Source organism: Podarcis vaucheri (genome assembly GCF_965113315.1).
Source record: "Podarcis vaucheri genome assembly, chromosome: 2".
Taxonomy (NCBI): Eukaryota; Metazoa; Chordata; class Lepidosauria; order Squamata; family Lacertidae; genus Podarcis; species Podarcis vaucheri.
The window spans coordinates 118,368,650-118,394,104 of NC_138760.1; the positions used below are offsets into that span (position 1 = coordinate 118,368,650).

Sequence of the window (25,455 nt, forward strand, 5' to 3'; positions counted from 1 at the left end):
CTTTCCTATAGAAAGTAATGCAAAATGGATTAACCTGTTCCAGACTTTTAAAAACAACCCCTAAACACTCAGAACAGAGCATGTTTGGCTCCCGAAAATAGTTCGCAAACCAGAACACTTACTTCCAGGTTTGAGGTGTTTGGGTTCCAAGTTGTTTGAGTACGAAGGCATTTTGAGAACCAAGGAACCACTGTATAGGTCTTGATGGTAAAAAAAAAAAAAGTGGTTTTGTAAAAACGATAAAATGATGAGTAAAAACAGCTATTTAAAGCATTCAAAAAGTAACCAGAATCATCAATAAGCTAATAACGGACGCAAACACATGCCAAATGTTGTACAGTGGTAACTCGGGTTACATACACTTCAGGTTACAGACGCTTCAGGTTACAGACCCCACTAACCCAGAAATAGTACCTCGGGTTAAGAACTTTGTGCAGCGGCAGCAGGAGGCCCCATTAGCTAAAGTGGTTCTTCAGGTTAAGAAAGGACCTCAGGAACGAATTACCGTATTTTTCGCTCTATAGGACGCACTTTCCCCCCTCCAAAAATGAAGGGGAAATGTTTGTGCGTCCTATGGAGCTAATGCAGGCTCCTTGGCTTCAGGGAAAGCAAAGCGCAGAGAGAGCGCTCCCTCCGCGCTCCGGAGCCCATGCGTTGCTTTCGCTGAAGCCTAGAGAGCGAGAAGGGTCGGTGCGCACCGACCCCTCTCGCTCTCCAGGCTTCAGGGATAGCCGCCTGAAGCATTTGGAGTGCAGCGGTACCTCGCGCTGCACTCCAAAGGCTTCGGGGTTATCTGCGCAAAGCCTCCACAGGGCAGCGGGGTGAAGGCACCCCGCTGCCCTGCGGAGGCTTGAAAGGCTGTCCCCAAAGCCAGAACAGAGAGACGGAGTGCTGCGCAGCGTCTCGCTGTTCCAGTTGGGGATGTCAGGGCTTTATGGGGAAACCCCGGGCTTCCCCCTTCAGCCCCGACACTGATTCGATTCAAAATATTTTTTACTTGTTTTCCTCCTCTAAAAACTAGGTGCCTCTTGCGGTCTGGTGCGTCTTATAGAGCAAAAAATACGGTAAGTTCTTAACCCGAGGTACCACTGTATTTTGTAAGTGTTATTGTCAGGAGGATGGTTTGACTGGGGATGGGAAGCTGTTCTGTGGTGGCATACATTTTTGCAGGCCTTTTTTCTATTAAAAAAAAAATTAAGGTAATCTCATTTTCCTACTCATATTGAAATACTGCCCCTCAACGAGGCCAGAAGTAGATTCACAAAATGTTTAGGGGTATGCGTACCCCCAGGAAAAAGCACTGTGTTTTTGAACGAATTTTTGGCAACGCCCACCTTCTAATATGAAGGGATGTGGCTTAGAACGCTTAATCTGGGATGACTCATACTGGAGAGCCTGGCAGTTCCAGGAAACAGTCGGTGCCTTGAAACCAAAAGCAAAACATCCTCCCTTTCTCCCTTCTCTTTCAGAGCGGAGCAGACATGGCGAGCGCGAGCCTGGCCAAGCAGTTCGTGGATGAAACCTCCTGCCCCATCTGCCTGGACTATTTCACGGACCCGGTGATTCTGGACTGCGGGCACAGCTTCTGCAAAGCCTGCCTCGCCATGTGCTGGAAAGAAACCCAAAGGCCAGCATCTTGCCCCCAATGCAGGCAAGTGGTCCAGAGAAGCAGCCTCAGGCCGAACCGGCAGCTGGCCAACGTGGTCGAAATAGCCAAGCAGTTCAACTCTCAGGTGGAGACAACCGATTGCGAGAGACATGGAGAGCCCTTGGAGTTTTTCTGCAAGGTTTGTGCAGCCTCCATCTGCAACGTCTGCAAGAGGTCGCAAGAGCACAGCGGACACGGCTTGATTAATCTGGACCAGATTACACAGCGGGTGAAGGTAGGAAATCTCCTTCAAGCATCAATTCTCAGAACTGTGTCTTAGGTTGCATGAGCACTATACCTGGAAAGCCCATTTTCCCCTTCAAAGAATTCTGGGCATTGTAGTTGGTTCCTGAGAGTTGTAACCCTGCGTGGGGTAAACTATAGTGGCCAGAATTCTTTGAGGAGGGAGATGTGCTTCAGAGGTCTAGCTTTAATCCTCACCATGCTATGATGTATAGATGGTACCTAACGCCAAGCAAATTAGCCAAAATATACCGTATTTTTCACTCTATAAGATGCACCAGACCATAAGACGCACCTAGTTTTTGGAGGAGGAAAACAAGAAAAAAAATATTCTGAATCTCAGAAGCCAGAACAGCAAGAGGGATCGCTGCACAGTGAAAGCAGCAATCCCTCTTGCTGTTCTGGCTTCTGGGATAGCTGTGCAGCCTGCATTCGCTCCATAAGATGCACACACATTTCCCCTTACTTTTTAGGAGGGAAAAAGTGAGTCTTATAGAGTAAAAAATACGGTATATAAATCAACGTCAGATCTTTGTTGGAAATGTAAAGAAGTTTTATAATTGTGTTCAATACCAGGAGTATATACGATGAGAATTATATTAATCTTCTTATATCTTATAGTGTGGTGGTTTGTTTGATCTTTCTGTTATTTGTTTGATTGACTGTATGCTTGTTTACCTGTATATACGTCTGTTTTTTATTTTATTTTAAATTAATAAAGATACATTTTTTTTAAAAAAAAAGAAGAAGTAGAAGGCTCCTTTTACCACATGTGGTGGACGTGCAAAGTAGCTAAGGACTTTTGGGAGATTGATTTATAATGAGTTGGAAAAGATATTTAAGGTAGCTTTCCCAACAAGACCGGAAGTGTTGCTGTTTGTTTCCTAAGGTTAACTGGAGCAGCCTTTTCCATTTGCAGCTTCTGCTTAAAAGGGGGTGGCTGAGTCACCTCCAAAGTGCATATCTGTCCTTTAGCATATCTGTCCTCCCTAGCTAACAGGACCAGTGGTCAGGGATGATGGGAACTGTAGTCCCCAAACAGCTGGAGGGCTGAATTTCACCATCACTGGTTAGCGGTTTCCAAAGATGGATTTGTTATCAGTAGGAAGTGGTATCGTTGATTTTGTGGCTTAATTCTATGTTTTTATATTGTAAAGTGCCCTGTGATCTTTAAATCTTCAGGCGGAGTGTAGCGTTTAAATTTAACACAGTGGTATCTGAGGTTACATACGCTTCGGGTAACATACGCTTCAGGTTACAAACTCCGCTAACCCAGAAATAGTGCTTCAGGTTAAGAACTTTGCTTCAGGATAAGAACCAGAAATCATGCTCCAGCGGCGCGGCGGCAGCAGGAGGCCCCATTAGCTAAAGTGGTGCTTCAGGTTAAGAACAGTTTCAGGTTAAGTACGGACCTCCGGAACGAATTAAGTACTTAACCTGAGGTACCACTGTAGATGTAATAATTAATTGCCAGTGGATTATGTAGTGCGGAGCCTACTAATGGATCTTTGGTGATGGAAGGAATCGGGAGGAAGGATTCCACTTATAAATGGAATTATTAAATAAGATATTCGCAAGGATTTCTGACTCTTAATTGTTTCACAATGGCGCCACCTGCACATTTGGAGCACTATGCGTTTAATACCATTTCAACAGCCATGGCTGTTCTGGGGGCTGGAGCTTGTAAAAAGTGCTGAGCGTTGTTAGGAGACTCACTCTTCTCCTCACAGCTACAGTTCTCAAAATTCCCAGGGAAGAGGGATTGGTTGTTAAACTAGGGTTCTCATATTTCAAAAAAGTGAAAATCTGGACACAAAGGTGTTGAGGTGTGGGGTTTTTTGGCAAAATCTCCAAAAATATTTTAAAGGAATTTTCCCCTCAGGCATTTTAGACATCTGGAATTGTACCTCTGAGAGGCGAATGAGGGGGTTTCCAAACAGCTCTCAGCACCCTAAGCAAACTACAGCTCCAATATTGTTTGGGGCGGCGGGAAGCCATGACTGTTTAAAGTGGTATGGCAGTACTTTAAATGGGGATAATGACAACAGCAAAAAGACCCTTTCTTTCTCTCTCTCCACACACCCATCAAACTTCTGAAATGAGGAAGCTTGTGGGGCAAAACTGGGTTCTTGAAAAGTGTGGTAAAAAAAAAAAAGACTAATAGCATGTACACATACCCCACAAATGAATAAAAATGAATGCTCAATAAAGACTGGACATAAGGCACTTCCAAATGACTTGTTTATTGAGCATTAATTCTGATTTGTTTGTAGGGAGGTTAGAGGGCGGAGGCTATTTGATTAGCGTTAATTCCGGTTTATTTCTGGGGAAATTCGATGACTTTTATCCCATGCTTTCCAGTGCATTTCCTTGTCACTCTCCTTATTGCAAAAATAAAAATAAATCCAATATTTTGTGGGGGGAATTGTGTCTGGGCATCAAACTGGCTGATTTCTCACAGGTCAAAAAGCCTCATTTTGTTTTCCACAGCAAGGAATCCAGACTCGTGTGCAGTTTCTGGTGCAAGAGAGACAAGTGGTTAGGGAATGGAAACTGGCTGAACAAGAGAGGATCAAGGCATTTCCGGTAGGTCTTTGCTGTTATAGTTCCCACATTGGATATGAGTCCTGGCTGGCCAACAGTTCTGTCATCCTGGATATGTATGCCGGCAGATGTATCAGGCTGTGTTCACGTTTGTTTGTTTGTAATGATTTTTATTAAGTTTCTAGGGACGCGGGTGGCGCTGTGGGTTAAACCATAGAGCCTAGGACTTGCCGATCAGAAGGTCGGCGGTTCGAATCCCCGTGACGGGGTGAGCTCCCGTTGTTTGGTCCCTGCTCCTGCCAAGCTAGCAGTTCAAAAGCACGTCAAAGTACAAGTAGATAAATAGGTACCACTCTGGTGGGAAAGTAAACGGCGTTTCCATGCACTGCTCTGGTTCACCAGAAGCGGCTTAGTCATGCTGGCCACATGACCTGGAAGCTGTATGCCGGCTCTCTCGGCCAATAAAGCAAGATGAGCGCCACAACCCTAGAGTCGGTCACGACTGGACCTAATGCTCAGGGGTCCCTTTACCTTTACTATTAAGTTTCTAGCAAATATAACACCTATTACAACAGAAACTGAAGAGTCAAAATTAATAATATAAACAAAAAAGATAATAAGAAAAATAAAAACACATATTAACACACATTAATTAACACAAATTAATTGACAAATTAACACAAATTAATAGACCGTTTAAACTTCTAGCATCATTAACATCATTTCGACTCCCTCTGAGCCCTCCCTTCTGAATTTCCTTGTATTTAAATGTAGCAGTTTTCCAATATCATTATTAAAACACAATATTCCAATTAAATTCTAATTTGTTAACTTTTCTTAAAGTTCTTTTCTTAAAATTCTAATTTGTTAACTTTTCTTAAAGTTCAGATCTCGGTTATTTTACAACTCTTACTCTCTAATTTCTTAGTTTCTAATTTTTCTTTCTTAGTTTCTAATTTTTAATATTACAATATTTGTTCAAATAGTCTCTAAATTTCTTCCACTCTTCTTGATGTTCCTCTTCTTTCTGGTCGTGGATTCTTCCAGTAAGGTCAGCCAGCTCCATATATTCCGTCATTTTCATCTGCCATTCTTCCACAGTTGGTAATTCTTGTGTTTTCCATTTCTGAGCTATAAGAATTCGAGCAGCGGTTGTGGCATACAAAAATAACTTTACATCTTTATTGGGCATTTCAGAACCTATTATCCCAAGGAGAAAGGCCTCTGGTTGTGTTCACGTTTCTGCCTTAGAGCTCAGCAAAGTTGCTGTGCATCCCCCGTCAGGGGAAAAACAACACATCTGTGCTGGGTGCGCATTTGCAACTGGCTCAGTGTGCTCCTGTGTTAATACGAAGAGCCCAGAACATCTTGCGTCCAGGATACCTTAAAGCAGGGCTGGCCTAGGACATTTTGCCAGCCCTGCCACCAAGACCACCTGAGCCCTTCTAATCAAAGACGGGGATAACATGAGGGAGCAGTGTTATGGCAGGCAGCCTTTGCAGGGCTGGATTAAGACCTTTGGACTCACTTTAAAAAAATTGGTGCTCCCATATATATCTAATTCAAAATATAAACACGTAAACCTTGCTGAACCGAGTGGCCATTTTTACCAGTTACCTGATTCTAATTTTGTTGCATTCCCAAGATTAACGTATATCATTAATCTCTAATATTGCTATTTATCTATTTATTTAGTGTATTGTGTGTACAGTGGTACCTCGGACGTTGAACAGAATCCGTTCTGGAAGTCCATTCGACTTCCAAAACATTCAGGAACCAAGGCGCGATTTCCGATTGGCTGCAGCGGAAGCTGCGTCAGACGTTCGGGTTCCAAAGAACGTTCGCAAACCGGAGCAGTCACTTCCAGTTTTGCGGTGTTCGGCAGCCAAAGCATTCGACTCGCAATGCGTTCGGTAGCCGAGGTACGACTGTATGTAAAAAAAATTCATTTATTGTGAGAGCCTTTCCCTCCAGCTTGTACCATAAGCTCCATGGTAAATCTGGCAACGGAAAAAATTCTGCAGGGTTCCCCTTCCAAAGTCAGTACAGTGGTACCTCGAGTTAAATACGCTTCAGGTTACATACGCTTCAGGTTACAGACTCCGCTAACCCAGAAATAGTACCTCGGGTTAAGAACTTTGCTTCAGGATGAGAACAGAAATCGTGCTCCGGCAGCAGTGGGAGGCCCCATTAGCTAAAGTGGTGCTTCAGGTTAAGAACAGTTTCAGGTTAAGAATGGACCTGCAGAACGAATTAAGTACTTAACCTGAGGTACCACTGTACCACAAACAAAAATAAAGGTTCATTCTTAAGAATCCTGTGGAAATTTGCTGCACTGCGGTACGTTAAAGAAGCATTATGTGTAGAAATCTTTTGCAGTATCCGTCGCAGGCCTGTAGCTATGCTCCCTTGAACGGCACTCAGCTTCCACCTCTACTCCCTCCCCAATTTCTGTTGCCCCTTCAGGCGGAGCTAGCGGAGGAGAAGAACAAGATCACAGGCGCTTTTGAGCAAATGCACACCTTCCTGCACGAGCTGCAGCGCTTTTGGCTGAATGAGCTGGAGGATCTGGAGAAAGAGATGAAGAAAAAAAAGGAAAGTAATATCTTCAAGCTCTCACAGGATATCGCCTTTCTCAGTAGCCACATCACAGACATGGAAAAGAAGCGCCAGCTGCCACCTATGGCGTTCCTGCAGGTGAGACAGTGAAACATAAAGGCAGCTCCCTGATCCCAGGAGTACGGGTCCCTGGTGAAATATACTCAGAGTCAAGGGTGGATTTCATGCTCTTTATTCAGCTCATAGTGGTGAGGAGGAATGAAAGTTTCCCCAAAGTATCTGCTTTATATACATTATTTACACAATGGGCTGCACGTGATTGGCTAATTCCGGGATTCTCCTGTAGGCCAATCAGGTTGTGGATCCACTTCCATCTGGAGCTAGATTGGGTGGCTCCTGCAGACCAATCATACTGCTGCATTGTTCTAGGACCAATCAGACTGCTGCATTCTGAATCCTATTGTTCTAGGACCAATCAGACTGCTGCATTTTGGATCCTATTGTTCTAGGACCAATCAGACTGCTGCATTTGGATCCTATTCAACTCAGTACATAACACCTGGGGAGGACACTTGGGCTCTGTACAAACTTATTATCCATTTGTTGCACAAAGGAGTAGCTTTTTCTTAGCGTGGAACCATGCATGCTCATCCTCAACATGCTGGTTTCAGTCCTGGTTGCTTCTAGAACCTTCCATCCCCCAAGGTGGGTGTGGTTACTTGATACACATTTGAAGATGCTCTTCTTGATTAGATTTCTCCTGACTTTTCCTCCCTGCCCCATATCCTAGGTGAACGAGGTGAACGAAAAAGGAATTGTGGGTTGAAATCTTGGCGTATACCCAGCCACAGTGACATTGGGCAGGTCCCAGCCCCCATTGCTGGGGCTGCCTCCGTCCATTTTCAAATGGAGGGGGGCGGGTAACGCAGAATTGATCTGCGTTAAGCTTTTATTTTGAGAACGAAACTGATGTGTGAAAAAGCGCTTTCCCAGGGCACCAAATATGTAATAGGTCCAGGTTGTGTATGGACTACTTGATAGAAGAAAATAGAATCTCTGTGTCCATTGAATGTATAATGTTTCCATGCGCCCTGGCTTCCGTTACGGTGTCCCATTGCGCCAGAAGCAGTTTAGTCATGCTGGCCACATGACCCAGAAAGCTGTCTGAGGACAAACGCCGGCTCCTTCAGCCTCAAAGCGAGATGAGCACCGCAACCCCATAGTCGCCTTTGACTGGACTTAACCGTACTGGGGTCCTTTGTGGTTGCTTAGTTGTTTAGTCGTGTACGACTCTTCGTGACCCCATGGACCAGAGCACACCAGGCACTCCTGTCTTCCATTGCCTCCCGCAGTTTGGCCAAACTCATGCTGGTAGCTTCAAGAACACTGCCCAACCATCTAGTCCTCTGTTGTCCCCTTCTCCTTGTGCCCTCCATCTTTCCCAACATCAGGGTCTTTTCCAAGGAGTCTTCTATTCTCATGAGGTGGCCAAGGTATTGGAGCCTCAGCTTCAGGATCTGTCCTTCCAGTGAGCACTCAGGGCTGATTTCCTTCAGAATGGATAGGTTTGATCTTCTTGCAGTCCATGGGACTCTCAAGAGTCTCCTCCAGCACCATAATTCAAAAGCATCAAGGTAAAGGGTAAAGGTGTCCTTTACCTTTTTATAATATTCTGTGCATGGAGCCTTCCAAGAAAAGTAATATCCAATACAGTCATACCTCGAGTTGAATGTGCTTTGGGTCGAGCGCGTTCGAGTTGCACTCCGCGGCAACCCGGAAGTAACGGAGCGTGTTACTTCCGGGTTTCACTGCTCGTGCATGCGCAGACGCTCAAAATGACGCCACGCGCATGCGCACGCACAGACGCGCCGTTGCATCTTACGTTCCGTTTGGGATGCGAATGGGGCTCCGGAACGGATCCCGTTCGCATCCCGAGGTACCACTGTAGAGCAAAATGCCCTGTTTGTGTTCTGCCTGTGCAGCTGAGACCCATTTCTCTCATTCTCTCTCTCTTTCAGGGCCTTGGGACTTGGGTGGTCAGGTACGTGGCTCTTTCTCAGTCTCCTTCCTATCCTTTTCCAGTGGCCGGTTGCCCACACTGGGTGCTGTTGTTGCTGCTGCTGCTGTTTAAACCATCTCTTAGGCTGACCCACCTTCTTTACAGGTTTGTGCGGTGGAAAAGAGGGCGGACAGTGCTGGGAATCTCTACAGGCATGGAAGAGAGACTCCAAAGTTACACTCAGAAAAATTCGTTTCTGAAGGATACCCTGGAGAAATGCAAAGGTATTCTTTGGGGTCGGGGGGGGGGGTCAGTTCATGGAATGAGGAAGGACGCTGTTTGTCAGGCAGTTCCGCATCTCTGTTGGCTGCTGCGAAAGTCAGAATTTTGCTAAAGAGGAGCTGACTCTTACCTGGAATGATCCAGCAGGTCTCAAATCACATTTTCCGCATTCCATCCGCTTCCTAGAATTCCTTTGATGCAACCGTCCTCCTTGCCTGTGCACACACTTAGCCATTTGTAGCACAAAAATGCAGTTGATCTCAGTCTGGAATTTTTTCCTGCTCGTCCTCAACATGCTGTTTTCAACCAAGGTGGATTCTAGATCCTGCTATCCCTAATGGGGCATGTGGTTACCCTATAGGTGTTTGAAAACCCTTCCCTTGAATAGGTTATCCATGCCTTTCCCTCCCTGAACATGCCCCAGGTGAGTGAAGAAGCAGGGAAGTGGTGTTTGTGATTTTGGTATATACATGGCAAGATCACGCTGAATCCATCTGCGATTATATTTTTCCTCCACATGCCAGGGATACTCTGAAAAGGAGAGGGGATGAGAAAACCTGGGATTGAGGAAGGCGAAAGTGTGGGGAGGTGGTGATTTAGAGGGGACCCATCATATGGGTAACAGAGAATTGACGGAACCTTACGGCCCACATTAAACAACAGTATGGACGAGCCCTTAACTGAGAAGAAGATGGAGAGAAAACTAGAAATAGTTTTCTTTGCTTGTCATTGACTCTGGCGCCATCTAAAGTTTGCCTTTATGCCTGCCTACCCCCCATTCCCAATGGCAGCCATCCACTACTGATCTATGAGCAGAACGTGTGCCAATTTTATTCACAGTTGTTGTTTTTCTTTTTAGGCGATGCATATCCTTGTTTTCCGTCTGTAATTGGCCACCTGACCCATCTTCCGTCCCTCCAATTATATCCACGATAGGCCTCATTAACCAATAATTTAGTATGAGGATGGGGCTTGGGGGGCAGGGACGGTTAACAAATTATATACTTGATGGACTTTTGACCACATTTTTTTAATTAATCCCTCTTTCTTCTGTGTAACAGAGCTGCTGATGCAGGCACCGAACAAAGGTAAACTATCTGTAAGGAATGGAAGAAAAGAAAATGTTCACCAGTGACAATCCCTCGTTCAAGTATTTCAACTGGTTGCCTTCATTTTTCTTTTATTTAGTTTGTTAAATTTAGATACCCAATCTTCATCAGAAGATCTCAGGGCCTTAGGCTTGTTGCAACACTCTTCTGGAAAAGTCAATTTATTTCCTTTCATATGAACAGAAATTGGGCACATCAATAAGAGGACAAGTAAGATGCTCGATGGCAGGGATTCCACATGTGGTATAGTCAGTGCCTGCTTAATCCAGAATGGGGCAGCTAGACTGGTGACTAGGAGCAGCTGCTGAGACCATATAACACCAGTCCTGAAAGACCTACATTGGCTCCCAGTACATTTCTGAGCACAATTCAAAGTGTTGGCCTTTAAAGCCCTAAACGGCCTTGGCCCAGTACACCTGAAGGAGCATCTCCACCCCCATCGTCCAGCCCAGACACAGAGGTCCAGCTCTGAGGGCTTTCTGGCGGTTCCTTAACTGAGAGAAGTGAGGTTACAGGTGACCAGGCAGAGGGCCTTCTCGGTGGTGGCACCCGCCCTGTGGAACGCCCTCCCCTCAGATGTCAAGGAAATAAACAACTACCAGACTTTTAGGAGACATCTGAAGGCAGCCCTGTTTAGGGAAGTTTTTAATGTTTGGTGTTTTGTTGTGCTTTTAGCATTCTGTTGGGAGCTGCCCAGAGTGGCTGGGGAAACCCAGCCAGATGGGCAGGGTATTATTATTATTATTATTATTAATTTAGGAATGTGGGACTTCCAAAATATCCATATGTGAGTGGGGGTCCACAGTGCCTCTCTGTCCTCAACCTGCCTGTAATTGAAGGAGTGGTCCTTTCCACTCTTTGCTGGGCCCCAGAAACAGGCCTGGAGTGTTTTCGAGTCTCTCTCCAGTAGTGAGACTGAGCCTTCACCTGGCATCATCAACCACCCAACCTCCTTTGTCATATCCTCCTCCTCTTCTTCTTCTTCTCCTTCGCAGTGAGCATCACTCTGGATCCAGGAACCGCCCACCCCTTTCTTGTTGTAACCGAGGACCTGAAGAGTTTGAGAAGAAGAAGGGAAATGCAGGACGTTGAGGACAACCCTGGGAGATTCGACAACATGCTCTACGCGCTGGGCCATGCAAAATTCACCTCAGGAAGATATTGGTGGGAGGTGGTGGTGGAAGAGGAGGAGGAGGAAAGGGAACGGGCCAACTGGGCCGTAGGGGTTGCAAAAGAGTCTGTCAGGCGCAAAGGCTTTGTCCGCATGAGTCCTTCTGAGGGGATCTGGGCCATTGGGAAGGGAAAGGATGAGTCAGCCTCATCTGATCCCTTCTGGGCTTCAACCCTCCCTGAGCGGACCCCTTTGAGCTTGAGCTATGAGCCCAGGAAGATCCGGGTGTCCCTAGACTATGATCAGGGCTGTGTGGAATTCTATAATGCCCACACCGACGACTTGATTTTCAATTTCCAACAAGCCTCATTCTCTGGGGAGAAGGTCCAGCCCTATTTTCATGTTTGGTGGGGAGCTGGTCTGAAGTGTTGAGTCCTGAGGACGATCCTCACCGCCCCCTGCTCTAACACCCCCACCCTGAGAGGAGGTGACAGCCTAGCATTTTCTCTGCAGTGTTATGAATTTGTGGGTGCCAGACACCCTAAATTTCTGGATCCAGTAAATGTTAGAATTTGATCTGTATGTGGAGTGTCAGAAGTGGATGCCAGACAGTAGGTTTAGCAAGCATTAAAATATAAGCCAGGCCAGCTCCCCCGTGTCAGGAAAGTGCCTGGGAGACGAGCCATGCCTGCCATACCAGCTCTACCACCCCACCACCCTGAGAGAAGGTGACAGCCCTTCTCCACGATTTGGTGTTTAATATCAAGGTCTATCAAAAAGACCGGCAGAGAGGAACTGAGAGACCATTAAGAGCCTCGGATGTGAGATCTCCAGGCTGATAGTAGATTAAGACTGATGGACATTGTTGGGGGCTGAAACCAGGAAAGGGGGGGGTGGAGTTTGGGAATCCAAAGGGTTCATAATTACAATTTATTTCGTTTTTTATTTTGTTTGTTATTGTTATGTAAATTGGGAAATTCGTGGAAGAGAATCTTGGTCGACCTTAGAAAAAATGTTTTAAGAATAAGAACTGATGTATAAGTTCGATGTTTAAGTTTGGACAAGGTAAAACTGGATTCTCTTCTTTTTTTAATGAACTAAACTAAATGAAAAAAAGGTTATCAAAAACAAATTGAAGGAAGGGCTGAGAAACATTGCAAAATTAATGAATGGTAGAATGATGACGGTTTAGAAGCTAAGTGGTTTATAGCAGTAATGTTTAAATTAAAAGAAAAGAAAGGTTTAAAACTAAATGAAATTAAGGGAGAGGATTTGCTGAATAAATAATTTGAAATTAGAATACAGAAAGGGGAGGTAGGAGGAGGTCAGCGAAGTAAGGTATAAGAAAATAAGGGATTGAAATTATACTTGTTTTTTTGTCTGTGTTTTGTTTGTTTTCTTTATATAATTTCTGAAACTTCAATAAATATCTATTTTTAAAAAAAAACACGAGAGAAGGTGACAGCCTAGCATTTTCTCTGCAGTGTTAAGAGTTTGTGGGTGCCAGGCACCCTAAATTTCTGGATCCAGTAAATGTTAGAATTTAATCTGTGTGTGGTGTGTTAGAACTGGATGCCAGACAGTAGGTTTAGCAAGCATTAAAATATAAACCAGGCCAGCTCCCCCATGTCAGGAAAGTGCCTGGGAGACGAGCCATAGCTCCCACAACATTATTTTTCCACTTTATTTTGTACAACTTTATTTTGTGCAACTGAAAAACTTTAAAATGTTAATAATAATAAAAACTACATGGTGGAAAGAAGAAAAGAAGGAAGGAATGGGCCATTAAGAAAAGTGAAGGAGAATGGGATTCTGGACCAGATAGCTGTTGGGTGGGGCCCCTCCTGCAGTTCTGAGTTGGTTCAGAAAACAAAGCAGAGTTTGAAAGGAGAGTCTTTAGAATTGGTGACATGGGGGGAAGAGGTTGCAGTCTGGTAAAGGCGGCAAGCTGGGGAGAGGGTCAGAGCACAACGGTTGATGTTATTTTCTATGGAAGAGTTTGTTTTTTGATAAATAAAAAAATGAAAAAAACCTACAAACTTTTGCAATCCTATTTCATGTTCTTCACACACACATTCCTATGAGGTCAATAAAGGTAAAGGGACCCCTGACCATTAGGTCCAGTCGTGGCCGACTCTGGGATTGTGGCTTCTGGCGAATCAGAGCAGCGCATGGAAACACCATTTACCTTCCCGCTGGAGCGGTACCTAGTTATCTACTTGCACTTTGACGTGCTTTCAAACTGCTAGGTTGGCAGGAGCAGGAACTGAGCAACAGGCGTTCACCCCGTCGCGGGGATTCAAACCGCCAACCTTCTGATCGGCAAGTCCTAGGCTCTGTGGTTTAATCCACAGCGTTGCTTTCGCTGAAGCCGCCTGAAGCCCCCGGAGCGCAGGGAACTCCCGCTGCGCTCCGGGGGCTTCAGGCAGCTATCCGCAAGCCTTCGGAGCGCAGCAGGCGTTCCCGCCGTGCTCCGAAGGCTTGCGGATGGCCGTCTGAAGCCTGGAGAGCGTGAGGGGTCAGTGCACACCGATCATTCTTGCTCTCCAGGCTTCGCTTCATTGGAGAGACACTGCACAGTTTTCCCTCTCTGCGCAGTGCCCCTTCAGCGAAGTGGGAGGAGAAATGGAAGGGGCTCCGTTTCTCCTGCCGCTTTGCTGAAGGGCCGCTGCGCAGAGAGGGGGAGAATTCCCCCCCCCCGTTCTCCCCCTCCTATGGTCCGGTGCGTCCTATAGAGCGAAAAATACGGTATATCCTGCCTTTCCTGCAAAAGGAGCCCTGGCCAGCTTAGGCAGAAGGCAGCATTCTTTGGAGAGGCCTGGGACCCCTTCCTGACCTCTTTAACTAGAACTTTCTTAGGTCCAGCTTGAGAGTTTCCATGGCCCCACCAAGAATCCTGGGACCTATAGTTTTCCCCTGGAAAAGAGTGCCATTTGTGGCATCTTCAGCAAACTAGAGTTCCCAGGATTCTTGTGGGGGGGGGGGACATGTGCATTGAATATGCTTTAATTGTATAGCACGGATCCACCCTAAAAGCTTTTATTCATACTAATGAATAAAATTGTAAATAGAACTAGCGTGGCTTTCTGACCAGAGATGTTATATTGTAGGAACCATTAATGCCTTCATGTTCTGGTTGCCACAAAATCCCTTTGCGGCCATCGCTCATCCACTAGCCTAGGGGCTGAGGTCCTTTCACACACACCCCAATAAAATATTTGAGGGGGCTGCCCCCCCCAGTTGATGGGCATTGCCATTCAAATGGTGTTCGTGCACCCCGTCATGTGATCAATTATGTGAGGCGACGCTTACCTGGGCTCCCCATTCAACTTGGCACCCCTGTCGCCAAGGGCATAAATGTGCTTCCTCACACCACTGAAGCTGGGTTAGGTGAAAGATGTGCACCTGTTCTGTTGACCTGTATCCGAGATAGATAAGGTACCTCCAGAATGGGATTCAGTCATGTACTGTCAAATTCAGATTGCACCATTGAAGTTGATTTGGCGCTGTTGTGGATTAAACCCGCTTCCCCTCCAAAAGCACTGGGGGAAAGCTGGGGAAAGGCTGGGGAAAAGCACTGGGGGGTGTCAGATAACACTTGCTTTGACGCAACATCATTTAACTTCCCTGAAATCAAATCAGGATGTTCCATAAACAGCCGGCGTCCCTGTAAGCTTTCTCAAAACAAATCAGACATGTTCTCCGGAAGCTGATAGCTGGGCAGATTTCATCAAGGCTGTCCAATTCTGGAATTAATTTCTGACCAACTGGAGGCAACAGGGACAATTCCGCTCAGGGTCAGCCCAAGACATTTTGCTACCCGACAGAGAAGAGCAAATCACACACGCACACCAGTCAAAGCGCACCCCAAGTTATTTTGGAATCCCTTAAGGACCTCTTCCTTTCCCTAGCTGGAAAAAACACAGCTGTAATAAATAAAACAATTTGAGGCCCTTTTATGATGCCAAAATTCATGTCACCTGAGGCAGTCCTATAGGTGGGGCTGGCTCATTGTAGGGCTCTGCCTCTGCATTTTGATGGGGGGTGGGGGGTGGGATACAGATATTTCTCAAACAGGGGAGCTTGTACAGTGGTACCTCGGGTTACATACGCTTCAGGTTACATACGCTTCCGGTGGCAGCGGGAGGCCCTATTAGTGAAAGTGGTGCTTCAGGTTAAGAACAGCTTCAGGTTAGGAACGGACCTCCGGAACGAATTAAGTACTTAACCCGAGGTACCACTGTATTGCTGGTGCTAGTCTGAGCAAGCAAGCTCTCCTAGTGACCAGTTTGTTGCATTTGATTTTTGTGACTGCCAGCTGAGTGTAAGTGTGGTTTTTCCTACCTTTAGCCCCAGTCAAGGTAAAAGTGAGAACGGAATCCCCAAACCTTTTAACAAGCTTGGTAAGTTGACTGTTTTTGTGCTGCCTTTTCATACATATTTTTCCGCTTGGCCAAAGGGAGGTGTGGGGTGGGGACTCCCGGCCATAGCAATAGTTTGGAATTCGGATTGACTGAGCTGATTTGACAGAAAATCGCCTCAAGGAGTTCAGATGGGGAGGTGAGGAGGTCTGGTTTTGAGAGAGGAAACCTTTAACTTTTAGCTTTCCATTCTCTTTGCCAGATAGCAGGTGCGTTAATGATGTACAGTTATATCCCTAAGATGCTGAAGAAACCCTGAAGAGAATCTTTGTGGCCTTTTGGGTTGAGGCATAAGCTTTCATGGAATAGAGTCTACTTCATAAGGTGCATGAAGCGGTGTGTGTGTTGTGCTAAGTGCTTACTTTGGTGCTACTTTTGGATGTGAAATTATTGGTGAGCTTTAAATGTTGATATATGTCAAATGACTTGCTTTCTGTAGGGCTGTAGCAATATACAGTGGTACCTCTGGTTACGAACTTAATTTGTTCTGGAGGTCCGTTCTTAACCCGAAATCGTTCTTAACCTGAGGTACCACTTTAGCTAATGGGGCCTCCCGCTGCCACCACACAATTTCTGTTCTCATCCTGAGGTAAAGCTCTTAACCCGAGGTACTACTTCTGGGTTAGCGGAGTCTGTAACCCGAAGTGTTTGTAACCCGTGGTGTTTGTAACCCGAGGTACCACTGTACAGTGGTACCTCAGGTTACATACGCTTCAGGTTACAGACTCCCAGAAATATTATCTTGGGTTAAGAACTTTACCTCAGGATGAGAACAGAAATCATGCTTTGGCGGTGTGGCAACAGCAGGAGGCCCCATTAGTGGTGCTTCAGGTTAAGAACAGTTTCGGGTTAAGAACGGACCTCCCAAACGAATTAAGTACTTAACCCGAGGTACCACTGTATCTTTCATTGCTATTGTATTACTGTATTTGGGTTGCACTCGGCCAATTTTTACTTGGAGTAAGACCCATTGCAATTAATAGCCATGGCTTGATTCCCTTCGTTTCCATGAGTGTATTCTGAGAAAAAGTTGGTGGACTACAGCCCGTTGTTTTAATGTGAACTGCTTTAGACCGCTCCTCTTCGTGTGAACCGGGTATTATCTGTTGGAAATAAAATACATTAGGGGCCGAACCTCTGTTCGCTCTGTTCACCAACCCCTTGGCAATCCACCTGCTGCATCAAACAGCACCGCAGCCATGATGGGGCTCAACTGGACGACAGTCATGGGAAAACTCAACTGTCTGCTGCTTTGGTGCACTTTTGCTGACTCTCAGGAACAAGGTGGATGATCGTTAAGATTAAAGACAACATACCCTCAGCATAAACAGGATGTTCTTTGCCTCTTGATAAAACATGAAGAAAATAATAACGCCACAAAGCTTATGGAATTGTAAAACATTGTTTGAATGTTTCAGATGAATGTGCTGGAAGAGCAAGAGTCCCATCCATACTTTCCTCCAGGTTAGGGCAACCACATGTGAAATGTAATAAAACTGATGTAAAACATGTCTCATGGTGCAGTTCTTGACCACTGTTCAGCCCGGACACTGAGGTCCAGCTCCGAAAGCCTTCTGCAAGAAGCTCCGAGGGCCTCACTGCAAGAAGTGAGCTTACAGGGAACCAGGCAGAGGGCCTTCTCAGTAGTGGAGCCCTGCCTCAGGGAGATAAAGAAATACAGGTTAAGTACTTAATTCGTTCCGCAGGTCCATTTTTAACCTGAAACTGTTCTTAACCTGAAGCACCACTTTAGCTAATGGGGCCTCCTGCTGCCGCCACGCGATTTCTGTTCTCATCCTGAAGCAAAGTTCTTAACCTGAAGCACTACTTCTGGGTTAGTGGAGTCTGTAACCTGAAGCGTCTGTAACCTGAAGCGTATGTAACCCAAGGTACCACTGTACATAACCTTTAGAAGACATTTGAAGGTGGCCCTGTATGGGGAAGTTTTTAATGTTTGATGTTCTATTATGTTTTTATATGTGTTTGAAGCCGCCACTGTCTCTTACCCTAACCTACATCACAGGGCTGTCGTGAGGGTGAAATGGGGAGAAGGGAAACCCTGTACACCAACTTGAGCTCATAGCTGTCAACGTTTCCCCTTTTTAAAGGGAAATTCCCTTATTCCGAATAGGATTCCTTGCAAGAAAAGGGAAACATTGACAGCTATGCTTGAGCTCCTTGAAAGATGTAAAGTGGTAAAGGTAAAAGGACCCCTGACCGTTAGGTCCAGTCGTGACCGACTCTGGGGTTGTGGCGCTCATCTCGCTTTATTTTCCGAGGGAGCCAGCGTACAGCTTCCGGGTCATGTGGCCAGCATGACTAAGCCGCTTCTGGCGAACCAGAGCAGCGCACGGAAATGCCGTTTACCTTCCCGCCAGAGCGGTACCTATTTATCTACATGCACTGGCGTGCTTTCAAACTGCTAGGTTGGCAGGAGCAGGGACTGAGCAATGGGAGCTCACCCCGTCACGGGGATTCGAACCGCCGACCTTCCATTCGACAAGCCCTAGGCTCTGTGGTTTAGACCACAGCGCCACCCACGTCCCGTAACGTATATAAATGTAATGAATAAAGAAGTAAAACAAGGCATTTAAGCCACATGCCAAAGTTAGATTGTTCCACGAAAAGGGCAACCCATGAAATTAAAAAAAGAAACCTGCGCGTCTTTTGACATGCACTGGCCAAGGTCGGCTATACTACGAAGGGCTGCCTGCAGCCAAAGAGGGAGGGAACCACAGAATCGGGAACCCCAGAGTCATCTAGTCCAACCCCCCTGCTATGCAGGCGTCCAACCTAAAAAGGAGGCGCGTGGCTGAAGGAGCTCTGCTGCCCCCCAGCGCCCAAACCCGGAGTAGCACGCTTTCAGTAACGATACGCGCACACAGCCCAGTGCACCTCCCAGGAAGGAGCAATCCGAAAGCAAAGCTCCACGGATCCACCCACTTCCGCCGATTTTCCGCGCGGGGCGGGGGCGGAGAAAGCCGTGGGAATCCGCGGTGTCCCCCCCCCGCCCCCGCGCCTCGCTACAGGATTGGACGAGGGGGCTTCCTGGAACGTTCCTGAGCCGCGCCAGGTCCAATCAGAGGAGCCGCTCCGCGCCGCCACCCGCGGCGACTCGAGCCGCCTTTTGTTTTGGGCTCCGCTTTGCAGGCGCGGCTCCTCCTCGTTGCTTCTTCTCTGCAAGGTGTTTGGTGAAAAATCCGTCGGTGTTTTTTTGGGGGGGGGCGGCAGGGGGGGTGCAATGGTTTCCGCGTGGACTCCCACCTCGTAAGCTGTTGCTGCCAAGCGGGGAGGAAGGCGGCGGGTGCCCCCTCTGTGCTGCATCGGGAGGCATTTTAGGGTGGGGTGGGGCAGATGCAGGGCCGGATTGAGGTCTGATGAGGCCCTAACCAGCCTTTCTCAACCTGTGCGTCTCCCCAGATGTTGTTGGACTACAACTCCCATCACCCCTAGCTAGCAAGGCCGGAGCTCAGGGATGATGGGAGTTGTAGTCCAACAACATCTGGGGACCCACAGGTGGAGAACCACTGCAAGGTAATGGTTCCCTTTATATGCCCCATTAGCTAAAGTGGTGCTTCAGGTTAAGAACAGTTTCAGGCTAAGTACGGACCTCCGGAACGAATTAAGTACTTAACCCGAGGTACCACTGTAGTGGTTTTCCTGTATCGATAGGTGACAGAGCTAGATTAGCTTTTTTGAGGTCTCTCTAGTTTGGTTAGCTTTTAAGGTTCCGTCGGTTGTATCTTATGCATTCTCTGCGTGCGTTTCGAAACTCTCTTTATTTTCCTCCCCGTCGTTTCGATAGATGACTGGCCACAGCAGCGCGGGAACCAGCAATGGCCGCAAGGGCCGTGGCGTTTCGTGGCGGCTCCAGGAAACCTTGAATCTCCTGGACATCTGGGGAGAGCAGAAAATTCAGGAGCAGCTCCGCAACAGCCACCAGAACATAGACTTTTTCGAATACATCGCCCAGAAGATGGCTACGCGGGGCCATCGCCGGACCGCCCTGGAGTGCCGCTCGAAGACCAAAGTGATGAGGCTGGAATACAAGCGTGTGATTGATCACAACTCCAAGGCAGGGAGCAGTAAGGTGACTTGTCCTTTCTACGAACAGCTGCACCGCATCCTCCAAGGCAACGCGAGCATGAAGCCCAGCCGTGTCGGGCGAACCCTGAGCTTCCACCTGGTGCCGCAGCCGGAAGCAGCGCAGGAACAGCCACAGCCGGCAGCGGAAGAAATCATCCCACCCGACGTCCATGTGGTTAACGTTGGAGAATACCTCAAGCAAGAGGACTCTGGTCGGTTTCCACAGCCACAGCAGCCCAGAGTCCTGCTTATGCTATTCGGTCATTTTAATATTTCTTCACACCGATATTTACCGTAAATTTCGCTCTATAACACGCAGATTTTTTTCTCCTAAAAAGTAAGGGGAAATGTCTGCGCATGTTATTGAGTGAATGTGTGGTCCCTGGAGCTGACTCACCGGAGCGCAGGGGCAAAAATAGGCAAAAATCAGGCAAAAATAAGATCGGGCGGGCGGGCGGAGGGAAGGCAGAAGCTGCTGCTTTCCTGCATTCTGCCTCAGGGTCTTACTGCCCACCCTCTTCTGTTGCTGCGTTTGCGCAAACTCAACAAAGAGCAGGGAATCCCCTGCCCTCCTGGCAAGCAGAGGGTTAAGGAAAGGATCGAGTCCTTCCAATTCTTCCCTAGTCACACTGCGTGCAGGCTCCAGCCCACCACCTCCTCCTCTCCGTGCTCTAGGGACTCGCAGGCAGCCGAAAAACATGCAGGTGGGAGTGAGAGAGAGAGGGCTGGCTTGGGGGGGGGACTTTTGCTTTCCTTTCCTCCCCCCCACCCCGTTAAACCCCTCTCCAGCATTGTTAGCCAGCTTCTTCTCCACACACCCTTCTTGTGCTCCTTGTCCCTTCTGTGTTTTTCCTTCCCTCCCCATTTGAAACGTGGTGACAAAGCACGGATCCACATGGATCCTCAGGATTTTTGCATTGGATCACCCCAAATTCACCATCAGATCACATTACATGTCCATGGCTACATCTTGCACCAAAAAAATCACACACCCACTGTTGCCTAGTGGTGCAAAAACATGGTTACAAAGCATGGATCCACATGGATCCTCAGGATTTTTGATTTGGGCTACTCCAAACTCACTGTCAGATCACATGTCTGTGGCCACAGCATGAACCACAAAAATCATACATCCACTGTTTCATTTAGAATATTTTTTTTCTTGTTTTCCTCCTCTAAAAACTACGTGCGTGTTATGGTCTGGTGCGTGTTATAGAGCGAAAAATATGGTAGCGATGCCAGCTCAACAGGATCATTTCTGGGGGGAGTTAGATTGGCAGTATGCGTTGCGGCCTCCTGTTTCCTTTCTCAAGAGAAAATTGCCGCAGTTATAGTTTTGCTCTGTAGCGTACAGTGGTACCTTGGTTGTCAGACTTGGTTGGTTGGTTCCAAAACCAAAGCGTTCCAAAACCAAGGTGTGCTTTCCCATAGAAAGCCATGCAAAATGGATTAATCCGTTCCAGACTTTTCAAAACAACCCCTAAACTCAAGCTAACATAAATTTTGCTATCTACCGAGGCAACTGGTCCATAAAATGAAAGCAATAAACAATGTACTGCAGTCACACAATCAGTAGCAGAACTGGGTTCCACACAGTCACAGAAACAAAACGAAAAGAGCTGCAAAAAACGCAAAATTAGCAAAGACAGGCAGACCTCAGCGTGGCACTCAAAACGGAAGTGCAACACTCAAAATGGAACACATTCAGCTTCTGAAAAAAGTCCGCAAACGAACACTTCCGGGTTTGCAGTGTTTGGGTTCCAAGTTGTTTGAGTATCAAGCCGTTTGAGTACCAATAAACGCTATTCTCTGTGTTGTCTTTTTCAGTCCTTGGTGGGACTGAAATGAAATTTGGGTTGTTGTTTTTACCCATTTCACTAGGCCAGCCTTCCTCAATCTAGTTTTCCCCAGATGTTTGGGGCTACAACCAGTAGTCTAAACATTGGGGGGGGGGCACCAGTTTGGGGAAGGCTGACCTGGGCTATTGCTCATTTTTACCTGGTGATATCCTATTATTTTAGCACCTGCCATGAATTATTGTTGAGGGTTGAGCGTTCAGGGGTTGGCATGAAGGGGAAAAAATTGAGCCACATTTTTTTTTTAAAAAAACCATTTCTTTATTATTTTCTGAAGTTGCGTTACAAACCGAACCAGTCTGAAATATTTGTATAAGAAGTAAAGCACCACCTGTGTCTTGGGAACATGACAGTAAGAGCTGTTCGACAGTGGAATTTGCTGCCAAGGAGTGTGGTGGAGTCTCCTACTTTGGAGGTCTTTAAGCAGAGGCTTGACAACCATATGTCAGGAGTGCTCTGATGGTGTTTCCTGCTTGGCAGGGGGTTGGACTCGATGGCCCTTGTGGTCTCTTCCAACTCTATGATTCTATGATTCTATGTCTCTGTGTCTATTTCCTTTAGCTGTTTTAACTTTGACTATTGGTGGGTATTTTTCCCCTGCTTGCTTTGTTCTCCAGATGACACAGGAATGGTGACTGGGAATGGCACTGAGGAAGACACGGCAGAGGCTGGGGAGAACGACATGGCAGCGATGAAGGAGGAAGACAGCAATGAAGGCAGGGGTAAGAGTTGGCCCCTTGAACTGTGCATTTGGTGGGTGTGTTGCTTTGCCCTGTGGGTGCTGGAGAAATTGCGGTGAAAATGTTCTGCATGATAACTCTGCTATGAATCTTTTTGCTGTTTCATTTGCAACACCCTTAATCTTTTTGTGCAACAATTTTTAAAATAAAAAAATCTGTGCATTTCTGTTGTGCAAACCCAGCTCTGCTAACCATCTTTGGTCTCAGATAATTCTGCTTTGTTTTTCTCCCTGCGTTTTGCCACAGGAAGAGACCTTGATTATCAGAGACCCCAAGTTAACCAAATAAGCCCCTCGCATCAGGATGCCCCCGTCAACACAGGTACGCGTTGTCTAAATACAACTCTTTGTTTTGTTTTGTTTGCAACATAAATTTACATTCAAGAATAGTCACAGCTGCTGTTTTTACTGTTCCTGCAATTGGTGTACAGTCGTACCTTGGTTTTTGAACAGCTTATTCTCAAATGCCGCAAACCTGGAAGTGACTGTTCCAGTTTGCGAACTATTTTTGAAAGCCAAATGTCCGACGGGGCTTCCGTGGCTTCTGATTGGCTGTAGGAGCTTCCTGCAACCAATCAGAAGCCGCGCTTTGGTTTCTGAACATTTTGGAAGTCAAACGGACTTCCGGAATGGATTCTGTTCAACTTCCAAGGTTTGACTGTAGCCCTTGCTTTCTTTTGTTACCATAGTAACGATTACTAAGTTTTTTTGAACTCTGTAGTTTTAGCCTGTTAGTTGCCTGGAGACTATTTTCACACTAGATGACTAATAAATAGATGATAATAATATCGGTTCAGCCATTTGAGATGGATGGAAGAAGTCATTGTGATCTGTGCTCAGTTACTCAGTTGAAGAAGTTCCAGCAGATCTGGATTCTTGAGTACAGTGGTATCTCGGGTTACAGACGCTTTAGGTTACAGACGCTTCAGGTTACAGACTCCGCTAACCCAGAAATATTATCTCGGGTTAAGAATTTTGCTTCATAATGAGAACAGAAATCGCTTGGCGGCAGCATGGCAGCAGCGGGAGACCCCATTAGCTAAAGTGGTACCTCAGGTTAAGAACAGTTTTAGGTTAAGAATGGACCTCCAGAACGAATTAAGTTCTTAAGCAGAAGTACCACTGTAATGTGGAAAGAGCTTTGGCTCGGTTGCATTAGGTTTTCTGGGAGTGGTGAGAGTGGTGTTGACCCATGAGAAAAGCCAGCAGAGATTGAGCCCAAAGTGTCCACAGCCTCCCCTTCTTTCCATCAAGTCTTTTTCACACACGCTCACTGACGGTTGCCAGGCTATAAGGGATGAGGGCTTTTCCTTGACCTCATGCTACCTCTTAGAAATGTACAGTGGTACCTCAGGTTACATACGCTTCAGGTTACAGACTCCGCTAACCCAGAAATAGTGCTTCAGGTTAAGAACTTTGCTTCAGGATGCGAACAGAAATTGTGCTCCCCCGGCGCGGCGGCAGCAGGAGGCCCCATTAGCTAAAGAGGCGGATTGCAGAGGCGCCTCCATTGAACTACAGTGGTACCCCAGGTTAAGTACTTAATTCGTTCCGGAGGTCCATTCTTAACCTGAATCTGTTCTTAACCTGAAGCACCACTTTAGCTAATGGGCCCTCCTGCTGCCGCCGCGCCGGGGGAGCACAATTTCTGTTCTCATCCTGAAGCAAAGTTCTTAACCTGAAGCACTATTTCTGAGTTAGCGGGGTCTGTAACCTGAAGTATATGTAACCTGAAGCGTAACCCGAGGTACCACTGTACCTGTGTGGGCGAGCATCTTTTGACAAACCATTGTTTCATTTCTTCTTCTTCTTCTTCTTCTTCTTGTTGTTAAAAAGTTAAATAAAAGTAAATCAGTAATTAAATTTTCCATTTGTATTTCCTCCTGCCCTCAGAGCCCCCCGTGGCCCACCCACTCCCAGCCCCATTTCCCCTGGCTGACTTTGCCATACTGCGGCCCAAGAAGAGGAAAGGGGCCGAGACCCTGTTCCAGGAGTTGCTGCAGCAGTCGAGAGAGGAGCAGGAGGAGCTTCTCCTGGAGATGGGCCGCGACAGGGAGGTGGCGCTCAGTCTCCTGAAGACCCTGAGGCAGGACGCGGCCAGGGGCCGGGAGGAGCGGAGGCAGATTATGGAGACGATGCGCGCCCACAACGAGATTCTGAAGGGACTGGCCGCCAACCTCAGCAGCCTCACCGACGCCTTTGCCAGCCACCCGCAGGCCAGGACACCTCGCCCCGGCGTGCCCAACAGCGCCACGGCCCAGAGGGGCCACGCCAGGCCGAATGACGAGAACTGCAGCCCGCGGAGCCCCCTCCGTCGGTTGCACTCCAACAGCCTGTCCTCATCGCTGTTCCCCGCCAACAACACGCACCACATGGCCTAGTCTTGGAGAGACCAAAGAAATGGCGGTCGCGAACACTTGTGTTTTTTACCAAGAGACGTTTCCCAGTAAGTTTTGGAAAACAGGTTGTTGTGAAAGAACGGGTAGCTTGAAATAAACTCGTTGCTGAAAAAGGAACTCAGGATCACCTGTTTCTCTGCAGGCCCATTCATCCAATTGCTGACAGCACAGAGGTGCTTTTCAAAGGGTGTCAAACCGCCCTGGTGCATTGGAAAAGGCCGGAGGAAATCATCCTTTAGTTGGGAGCCCTTAGTTGTCTAGCTAGTGCTTCCTGTGCATGCTGAAATAACAACAACAACAACAACAACAACAACAACAACAACAACAACAACAACAATTTATTTATACCCCACCCATCTGGCTGGGCTTCCAACAAAATATTAAAATATAGAGGTACCTCAGGTAAAGTACTTAATTCGTTCCGGAGGTCTGTTCTTAACCTGAAACTGTTCTTAACCT

General features: G+C 46.9%; 2 protein-coding genes across 3 annotated transcripts; both read left to right on the forward strand.

The window, feature by feature from the left end:
• Nucleotides 1–1,386: 1,386 nt before the first annotated feature.
• Nucleotides 1,387–13,534, forward strand: LOC309524953 (zinc finger protein RFP-like). Its single transcript, XM_082210215.1, has 8 exons — nt 1,387–1,883; nt 4,382–4,477; nt 6,902–7,132; nt 9,013–9,035; nt 9,159–9,277; nt 10,337–10,363; nt 11,380–12,161; nt 13,134–13,534. Exons 1-7 carry the CDS (start codon nt 1,482–1,484, stop codon nt 11,925–11,927), a joined length of 1,446 nt encoding a protein of 481 aa, XP_082066341.1. The 5' UTR covers nt 1,387–1,481; the 3' UTR covers nt 11,928–12,161; nt 13,134–13,534.
• A 5,340-nt stretch (nt 13,535–18,874) lies between these two features.
• On the forward strand, nt 18,875–25,113 carry LOC309525050 (uncharacterized protein). Of its 2 annotated transcripts, none has more exons than XM_082210404.1 (5): nt 18,875–19,100; nt 19,722–20,214; nt 22,476–22,580; nt 22,845–22,919; nt 24,491–25,113. In XM_082210404.1, the coding sequence occupies exons 2-5, from the start codon at nt 19,722–19,724 to the stop codon at nt 24,976–24,978; spliced, it is 1,161 nt and encodes a 386-aa protein (XP_082066530.1). In that variant the 5' UTR covers nt 18,875–19,100; the 3' UTR covers nt 24,979–25,113. The 2 variants fall into 2 exon arrangements, with proteins under 2 accessions (XP_082066530.1, XP_082066531.1); XM_082210405.1 differs by lacking the exon at nt 18,875–19,100 and adding an exon at nt 19,105–19,183.
• The last annotated feature ends 342 nt before the right edge of the window (nt 25,114–25,455 follow it).